The sequence below is a fragment of the Quercus suber genome, unplaced genomic scaffold, assembly GCF_002906115.3.
Source record: "Quercus suber isolate HL8 unplaced genomic scaffold, Cork oak 2.0 scaffold_66, whole genome shotgun sequence".
In the NCBI taxonomy this organism is placed as follows: domain Eukaryota; kingdom Viridiplantae; phylum Streptophyta; class Magnoliopsida; order Fagales; family Fagaceae; genus Quercus; species Quercus suber.
This window is the reverse complement of record NW_027069531.1, coordinates 29,066-39,456: the sequence shown is the minus strand read 5'-3', so window position 1 is coordinate 39,456 and position 10,391 is coordinate 29,066. Positions and strand designations below refer to the sequence as shown.

The following is a 10,391-nucleotide window of genomic DNA, read 5'->3' as shown; positions in this document are numbered from 1 at the left end:
TTGATTTGATGTTAATTAATAACTCGATCGTGTTGCTTAAATCAACCAAAAAGATAAGCAACAATGCATTATGACTTGTGGGGCTTCATGCTTATACAAACTTTACATTGTGGAAATAAAAAACTATGCCTTTTTTTATTTGTTGTCAAGTCATCCTACAATACTCAATACTATAATCTATAATATCATATGTTTGAAAAATACTATGCTTTTACACGCTTAAATATCACCTTTTTTTTTTCAAAATATATGTAAATAAAATTGAAAATTCATTTCAAGAAAAAAAAAAAAAAAAAAAAAAACCATGCAGCATGAAACCAACTTAATATCGTGCCCAAATTCTCACTAGTCTTCCAAAGTTTCAACTTTAGAGTTCAGATTTATGGATAAATAACACACGCCCTATTACATACAAAGCGTAAAATACTTTTAAACCGAAATGAAATCGTGACACTACCCCCTTGGACTTATTGTTCAACCATATATATATGCCCTTTACAGACACGCGTGGACCCGTTTCTTATAATTTCTACAAGCGTCAAATAGTGCATAAAAGAGACTAGCTAACTAGCTAGCTAGCATTCAGAATTACCAGCTGTTAATTTTCACGGGACAAAGTTTTGATCCACTTTCAATAATTGCGCTCACTAAATATATAGTACCAATTGCGTTCCTCTTTTATTTATTTGAAAAGTTGCTCACCAAACATTCTACTTTTCCATAAATTAAAAAAAAAATTCTACTTTTCTAGAGCAATTCATTCTTCTTTTTGGTTCATCTTTTATTTATTTACCAAACATTCTACTTTTCCATAAAAAAAAAGAAAAAAAAAGAAAAAAAGAAAAGAAAAGAAGCTTTCTAGAGCAATTCATGTAAATACATCTCTATCTGGTTTTTATTACTTTCCAATAATATTTCATAATTTTATTTAAAAGTGTTATATCTATAATATTTTCACAACATTTACATAATATATTATAGATAATAAATTATTATTAGTTTTAATTTGAATTCATAATTTAAATTAATTTTTTATCTACCCATAATAGATAATAACAACTTACCATTTAATATTTATTGTAAAAATATTGTAGATGTATCTTTTATTTTTTTTTATGATATTAAAGGTGGTAGCTAACTAAACGTAAATTGTCTTGTTCATTTCGTTTGGAGAAGGTTTGATGTGTTTGAAAAGCAGGCAAAAATTTGGGAGGTACTTTTTACATAACGAAAAAAAGAAAGGGTGATTAATAGGCTACCGACGAATCTTATGAGCAAAAATTAAACAAACAAGAATTCTAATAAACTTAAATAATAGTAACCAATACGCTTGCCTCTAACATATATTTGGTCAATATTATTTTAATTTAATGACCATTATGGTCCCCATTGCAACTCGATAATTTGGTATTAATAATTGTCAAGTCGATAGAGTTGATTATAGATGATAAGAATGAACTTATCAGTGATGTTCGTCGGACGGAGCTAATCCCTTCCACTTGTCTCCTATACACACCGGTGTGGTGCCTGCCACAGCGCCTCCGATGCCAAAGTTAGAATATTGAATTTTCTTTGTAGGAAAAGTAGAATGAACCAAGAATGAGTAAAATAAGCAATCTCTATATCTTCCCTCTTTCGTGGGAGTGTATGGGCTTTATATCTACCCTCATCGTTTCTAGCCGTTGGAGGAGTTATGGAGGTCTTAATGCTCCATTGAGTAACGCCTCAAATCTGAGTAATGAGGCATCAATGTCTTCAAACGGTTTGCACAGCTGGAAGTGTAGCTGTTCAGTTGACTGCATTAAAGGGACTGAATATCCTCGTCAGTACCGTGATCTACTGCAATGCTCGTCCTGTGCATTTTTTCGTCCGTACCAGGACGATCATTCTCATAGATGGATTCGTCAATGATTATTTACCTCGTCAATAGAGTCATTAATATAGAAAATAGGGTTGCTAGCTACTAGCTATGTTTGGTGGAGGATCCCTTGCCACTATTGCATTAAATCCTCGTTTTTCAAATTTCAGCTAAGAATAGAAATTGAAAATAGATTACAGGAGGTGCTACTGAGTACTGATGGCTCATTTTAAGATTTCCATTCATGACGAAACTGGTCCCATAATACATCAGTTACATATATATATATATATATTTTTTTTTTTTTATATAGAAAGATTGTTTCTCTAGAAGACTAGAACGGCCACGGGTGACGTTATTATTATTTTTTGTATTTGAGAAAAAAACTAAGCATATTGGTGCATGATATATATATATATATATTAATGGGAAATATTTGTTTTACTCACGCAAAATTTATACTAAAATCAATTTAAAAATTACACTAAAATCGATATTGTATATTATTATTATGTTTGTGTCCCGATACTCTGTAAAGTATGCCTTAATATAAGTAACTGGAATGTGAATTTTTTACAGTGTCGATCTCCCTATACTCTCTAAAATACCCTAACATATAAGTAACATTAATCCTACCAAAAACATTATGAAATGAGTACAAATAAAAAAGAAGTTAATTTTAATAAAATAAAAAATCAAAACTATTTAAAATGAGGTTAAACTTAACAGCATTTTATTAAAAATTAGCATACTATTTTTATTCAGAGTTAACAAATTGCAGTTATTTGTCCCCCCAAAAAAAAACTAATTGCTGTTGTAGGGTTAGGATTTATGGCCCAAGCTCAAAATAATGAATTTGTAGAGAATGGGTGAAAGAGCTAGGTTGATTATGGAATCGACAACAATTAATCATAACCCCCAAGCATAAACCAGCATGAATTTACATGTAAAGAATTGATGTTCGAAGAGGCATATTATTGATTATGTGGTGAATACAGATCTTAGGGTTACAGTAAAGCCTTTTTTTTTTCTTCTCTTTCGTTCCCCTTCCCCCTTTCTCAGGAGCTTATTTCCTTTATATAACCTCCTTTCCCATCATCCCCATCGTCCACTTATTCTTCATCTGTTACCCTACTTAAGTATATGTCACGTCAAGTATCTCCTCTGGCTCTCTGTAAGTGGCGGTAGGTGAGGCTACACTGTTCAGAGGTCTTCTCCACATAAATGCGGCCAGAGAAGTTGCTGCAGTGCCTTAAATGCGGTGGTAGCAGCTTTTCCTTTAGATATTTCCTCATTCTTATCTTCTCCAGACATACCCAGAGCTTATCTTGATCATTGGAGTAGCTAGGAAAATCATTCGGACCTTCCATATGTTTGATCAATCAATACTATTCGCGTCCGAGGAATAAAATCTCCTCGGACGGAAGGCGGCCTCCTCAAACGGCAACCATCCTTCTTTCTGGGGATCCTTCTTCCAGATGGGCCTCACCCTTACCATCTCATTCTCTTCGGACGCACAGTAATCCTCACATGGGGCTCTAGGCCCACTATGTTAGATTGGGCATTTTTCCCCCACAACTGTTATAAGAGATTTCTCCTCCATGATTTAGTTGCAGTCTATTAAACATATATCCCTATTTTTTTTTTTTTTGTATTTAACAAGTTTATATTTTTGAAGTAACGTAATCTTTATATGTTACAGTCCTTATCATGTAAATTCATTTATATTTATAAAAATATAATACAAAATACTTACTACTTACTACATCAAACACACTTTTGTTCCAATTAGGTCGAACCTCAATTTTCTAAAAACTAGCACACTATCTTTAAAGTAGTTATCATCTTCTTGAATTATCATCTTGTATTGCAAACTTAACTAATTCACTTCATTGTTTTTTTTTTTTTTTTTTTTTGGGTGCCGTTTTGATTTTACCCCCCACTCCCTTTTCAAACTTTAAACCATATTTGATATTTCTATTTTTAAGAAAGAAGAGAAAATTTTTTATCCTCAAACTTCAAACCGTATTTGAAAATTTTTAATTACTTTCTTAATTTTTTTCGAATGATAAAAAATTTTATAATCCAATTGGTTGACACTTTTAATATTTTTAATGAAAATAATTACGAGTCAAATCATTTTTACCTCAACCATCAAATTATTAAAAAAATATGAAAAAATTTCATGATTGTAATAAAGTGGGCAGAGGAGCTAACATTAACTATATTGTTTATTACATTCACACACACACAAAAAAAAAAAATATATATATATATATATATTGTTTATTACAGAGTCATATAACATAAATTCTTGTACAATTTACAGCTAGATCAGCATATTTCTTGTGTGTGCGCATTAAATGACGTAGCGGTTCTATAATTTTTATAATATATATACACAAAGGGTCCAACCCAAATGAGACAAATACAAATCAACACTTTTTGTGTCACCTTAGTAGCCAAAAGGCAAGGATTCATCTAGCCAAAAAAAATGCAGTTCCTCTTTAGTTTGTCTTCTTTTTCTTCTTCGGCTATAGTATTGTTTAGTCTCATTGCCTTTGTTCTTTTCTGCAACACCAATGCTGTTATAAGGCTACCACAAAATATTTCGGTGCCTGCAGTTATTGCTTTTGGAGATTCAATCGTGGATACAGGCAATAACAACCATCTAAAAAGTGTAGTTAAGTGCAATTTCGCTCCGTATGGGAACGATTTTAGAGGCAAAGTTCCAACAGGTAGATTCGGCAATGGAAAGGTCCCAGCAGACCTAGTAGGTATATATCTCTCTCTCTTTCTCTCTCTCTCTCTCTCTTTGCATTTGTAGTGATCTTTTTTTACATTGGGGTTTGTTTGTTTTCCATCTCTATCATGTTATTTGACTTGAAAAATTCAAACTTAACATGGTCCTCGGTAAAATTAGAGTAATTTGACCCAAAGGAACAAGTAGAAAACCTTTACTCGCATGTAAATTTTTTCTTTTATTAGAGGTTTTAGTGTGTCATGGTAGTCAATTTTATACTATTGAAGAAAACTTTCTATTTTTATTCATTACTCTGCTTTAGATCTTAGTTCCACTTCTCAATAACCAATCAATGGTGTCATTTTTTGCAAGTGAGTGCATGAGTGATAGTTCTCGCTCTTCTACGTGCACTGCTTTCTCAGTTTGCCCTTAATCTTGGCAGAAGTTAGACGCAACTAGTTAGTCTAGTCTGCCCTTTTTTCTTTCTTTCCGTCTTTATGTTTTAGATGAGAGAGAGACAGAGATACAGAGAGAAAGAGAGGTGACTTTAAATTGGGTCAAGGCAAAAAGGTCGAAGAGAAATAAAAGAAATTCAGACCAAGTATTTTCATTCATTATTTGTGTAGTATATGTTGGATTCTCAAAAAAAAAAAAAAAAAAAAATTGTGGTCCATGTATTTTGACGATGTATTTTGACCATCTATTTTAGGGAAGTTTTTATGAAAAATTGAAAAATTTGTCAAAACAGTGAATTATTTTTTCATTTTTCTATAAAATGTTTTTTTAAAGTGAATTATTAATATATACCTTAAGGACACATATTAGTAAATCACTTTCCATAATTAAGATGATAACGTTTTAATACTAAAAAAACAAAGTACCTAAACTGAAAGCTGGTCTTGATGAGAGAGTATTACATGTTTCGGAAACATGCATCTTCTCTCTCACAAGAGGATGGGCCCCACACATGTGGGCTCATTCTCTTGTGAGAGAGAGGATGCATGTTTTCGAAATATAATGAATTTTCTCGGTCTTGACAATCCATTTGTCCCACAATCTGGCTTGCTTTAAATGCATTGTTTGGTAGTTGAGTAGCTGAGAGTTGAGACCCAGTGATGACAAGAGAGAGAGAGAGAGAGAGAGAGAGAGAGAGAGAGAGAGAGAGAGAGAGAGAGAGATAATGGCTCTCTTCATATATATATATATATATATATTTTTGCTAAATAAAAAAAGGGGTCTCTGGTGTGGGTTTATTGACCTCACGTCATATGATGGCAATGGGTGTGGGGCTCACCTTCTTGTGAGAGAGATGATGCATGTTTCCGAAACATAATGAATTTTCTCGGTTTTGACAATCCATTTGTCCCACAATCTGGCTTGCATGCATTGTTTGGTAGTTGAGTAGCTAAGAGTTGAGACCCAGTGATGATGAGAGAGAGAGAGAGAGAGAGAGAGGAATAGTGGCTCTCTTCATTTTTTTTTCTTTTGCTGAATAAAAAAAGGGGCCTTTGGTGTGGGCTTATTGATCTCACGTCATGTGATGGCAATGGGTAATACCACGTGTACCACATGGGTTTTACTAAGGCTATCGCTCGAACCGCTCCTTTTTGGGTGCAGAACGAGAACTCCTACCATCAAACTACAACCTCATGTCATGCTCTCTTCATATTCTTGCAATTTGCAGAGTGAGCATCAGATGAATCTATGATATGTACTCTTATAGTTATATATATCAACAAGGCCCAAATGAGTTTGTGCGAATTAGGGCTCGATGGGGATAATTAGGTTATTTTACTATATAAATAAATTGCACACAGTGGCGACTCTAGGATTATTTTCTAAGGGGATCAATAAGAAATATAAATTATACAAAATTTTAAATAAAAGATAAATTAAAAATATCGACATCACCAAAAAAAGAAAAAATTATTTAATATATTAAGTTTTACAATTGCCTTTTATGATGTTTCGTATTTTGAAATTGTTGCTTGATATCTTCATTATCAATCTTACTAGCTACATTTGTTTCAATGTATATAGTCATGCAATCATTCATCTACTAATTTTCCATTTGATTGATTTATCTAAAATTTCTTATGATCTAAATGAGTTTTTTCTAAGGTTTAAGATTAGCAAATTCTACTTTTGTTGTTGGGCTAATTAAAATTTTTTCCTAGATTTTAGATCAAATTAATTTGTTATTGAATTTTTTCCGTGTTTAAAAAGATCAAGATATTGTCAAGATGATTATATTTAAGTTTATTTCAATTGTGCTTAAGGTTAAGGCGTTCAGATTTTTATTTTAAATGTCAAAACAAGAAAAATAAAATAAAAAATATTATAATAATTTTTTTTTTTTGGGTTCAATTCAGGGGTTTCATTTGAACCCCCTGGCTCCAAGTGGAGCCGCCCCTGATTGCACACAACTTTTAAAAATTGTTATATAATTTCGCGGTGAAAGTAAGTTGGATTATAAATTGCATGGGAATTCTTGTTCTTTATAGGATTTATCCCCATCCACAATCTCCCACCTGAAGTTTTTGTAGAGAACCTGGATCTTGGTGATGGGGTTGGATCCTCTTTTGTTTGCTAATAATAATACATCATTCACTCAAGTGTTATAATATAACTGACATCTTTTAATATTTTTAACAAATACTTTATATAGGGTTTAAATTCTCTTATTGTTGTAACTATTGCATTTTTAATAAAAAGTACATATTAAAAAAAAAGAAGCAATAATACCACATGCATTTTAATATAGCTCTTTTTTGATAAACCATTTTAATATAGCTCTTAAAAGCACTAGCAACAATTATATATATATATATATTATTGTCTAAATTTGTTTCAACTTTTAGCTGAGGAATTGGGAATTAAAGAGCTTGTGCCAGCGTATTTAGATCCACACTTGCAACCTCAAGAGCTCAAGACAGGTGTATGTTTTGCTTCAGGTGGCTCAGGATATGATCCATTGACACCCAAAATAGTGGTATGCACATACAATTTTGTTACTTTCCTTTCGGATTTAAATTCTATAAGACTATTTATAATACTCACACATGCACCATCTATTTTTTTTTTCCACTTCAAACTTTTAAAAAATTAAGTAATATATAGATAGCTCCATATTGAAGATCACTGTAATCTATCCCTATTTACTTCAGTACTAAAAAAAATTATTACTTCTCTAAAAAAAATTTAAATAAAAAAGTACTACATCTTGATACCCTCCCAAATGCAAATATAGGAGGACTTGGGCTTTCTTTTTGGATGACCAGGATTCTTGCTTTGGGTCCAAACCAAAGAAAAGACCTTTTGGATTTGGGAATGTCTAAGTGAACCATAGAATATAATGATGATGCATCTGTTGGTGGTGGGCCAGTATGTCTTCTGTTTTTTTTGTTTTGTTTTGTTTTGTTTTTTTTTTTTTTTGGGCATAGTGGGCCAGCCGTCAGCATGGGTCTCTCCATTGTGTTAATATGTGGATTGTGGAGTGCCTATAAAATCAATAAAAAAGATGTAGAGTCCATTTAATTTTACTCAAACGAATCTAAGTGATTTATTTAAATACTATTACATATAGATAGTCTTATAAATAACATAAATTAATTGTACGAGATTAAGATAGTTAGTTAAACTTTATCTTTTACCTACATGCTTTGTGCCCACTATTCTTTCTCTTATTCCAATTTTTTTTTCTTTCCAAAAGTCGGTCTTATCTTTGGACGATCAATTGAGAATGTTCAAAGAGTACATAGGGAAGCTTAATGGAATTGTTGGAACGGAGAGGACAGAGTTCATCTTGGCCAATAGTTTTTATCTCGTGGTAGCAGGTAGTGACGACATTGCCAATACATATTTTGTTACTCATGCACGAGAATTGCAGTACGATATCCCTTCTTACACTGACCTTATGGTCAACTCTGCTTCCGAATTTTTAAATGTAAGTTTTCATCTCCTCAATTTAACGTCCATCACTCATTGGCTTTCTTTTTTTATGCTCATTATTGTTCCCAAACTCTAATTTTCCCCTACAAGAATAATGTAGCAAAGGGAGTAGTACTATCATTGGTGGGTTAAAAAGTGATTTCAATGATATTTTTAGATTATAAGTTAGAACCAGCTTATTACCTCGAATTTGTTATGAAAATATTGTAGATGTAACAATACTCTAATAACAACACTGATAGTCTCTATATCTCTTTGTAACTAATTGATGTGTCTTGTTATGTTTTTAAGCAAATATATGCGCTAGGGGCACGAAGGATTGCAGTATTCAGTGCACCGCCAATAGGATGTGTGCCATCACAGCGAACTCTGGCCGGAGGATTACATAGAGGGTGCGCAGATAAGTACAATGAAGCAGCAAAGATGTTCAACTCAAAACTTATTCCCAAGATAGACTCCCTTAACAGGAACCTGCCCAACAGTAGGATTGTCTATATTGATGTTTACAACGCTCTACTTGATGTCATTGAAAACCCTGAAAATTATGGTAAATCATTAATATTATTACTACTATTATATAACCATTACCATTACTATGTTTCATCAATGTACCTTTCCTATCGTCTTGATCATAATTTCTGATTTCTTCTTGTTTTTTTAATATGTAATGCAGGCTTCCATGTTGTGGAAAAAGGGTGCTGTGGTACAGGGGATATAGAGGTAGCTATACTGTGTAACCCAGCATCTCCCATTTGCAAAAATGCGTCTGATCATGTATTTTGGGATAGTTATCATCCCACTGAAGCAGCCTACAAAGCCCTTATATCTCCACTCCTCCAAAGGTACCTCAGTCGCTTCTACTGAGGCAACCAACATAGCCAAAGTTTCTTCAAGTCGAATTGCACCACGTACTCTTATTTATTTCAATTGGCTCGTCTAAGTCATATTCTCAAGTTCAATGGCGATTCCGGCTTTTCATTCATGATATATAAATATAAGTCAATTTAGAATTGGATTGTTTTCCCACTACTATTGTAACCATGGTTGGTCATGATTTCCACAATAAAACATTGTGGTACGTACGGTATTAGTTTCATACACGTGTTCGTACGGTATTAGTTTCTTACATGTGTGTTTCAATGAGTTGAAGTATGTAACATTATAGAACTATTTAAGTATTCTACAAATTTGGCTCCACTTATTACACATGCTATTGGCATTCCTTCAAAAGGACGTAAATTGATTCCTTTTTCTTTGCTATGTTGCTTCAAACACTTGTCTAGAACAAAAGCAATGCCTTGGATTAATTATAATTGGTTATCATTGATTGCCACAGTTCGTTTAATACCACACGGCATCAAAGCAAAATTTCTCTTGCTAATATTCTTCTCAAGACAGAGCAAGGATTTTGGCTTTGTTTGAATTTGAGTAGTTTTATTTTTATTTTTATAAATGTTTTTTTTACTCCTCTTGCCTTTGATGACGCCCGTACAAGCGTAAAAAATCAAAGGCTAATTGACCACGTTTTTGGTTGCCTTATGACAAAAATCAAAGGCTAGTTGACCAAGTTTTTGGTTGTCTTATGAAGAAGAAGTATGTTTAATTTCAACTCTTGAATCAATCTAAGCCTTGTTTGGTCATAAGTTTTACAATATCCTTATCTTGATTTGTCATGTTTCTATTCCAGATCAGCGTAGATCTATTCAAGATATGGTATGAACCTAAATTGTATCAAGAATAGCCCCAAAGCACCTTGGTCAAGCCCATATAATTTTGTTACTGAGAACCCTTTGACATTGATTAGCCTCCTCTAAGGCGTACTTATACTGTCGATCCATT

The 10,391-nt window shown here is 32.8% G+C and overlaps 1 protein-coding gene across 1 annotated transcript; it reads left to right on the top strand.

Annotated features, from left to right (window-relative positions):
* The first annotated feature begins 4,287 nt into the window (after nt 1-4,287).
* On the top strand, nt 4,288-9,777 carry LOC111991841 (GDSL esterase/lipase EXL3). Its single transcript, XM_024023650.2, has 5 exons — nt 4,288-4,635; nt 7,463-7,593; nt 8,314-8,547; nt 8,844-9,099; nt 9,226-9,777. The coding sequence occupies exons 1-5, from the start codon at nt 4,353-4,355 to the stop codon at nt 9,414-9,416; spliced, it is 1,095 nt and encodes a 364-aa protein (XP_023879418.1). The 5' UTR covers nt 4,288-4,352; the 3' UTR covers nt 9,417-9,777.
* Nucleotides 9,778-10,391: the final 614 nt, after the last annotated feature.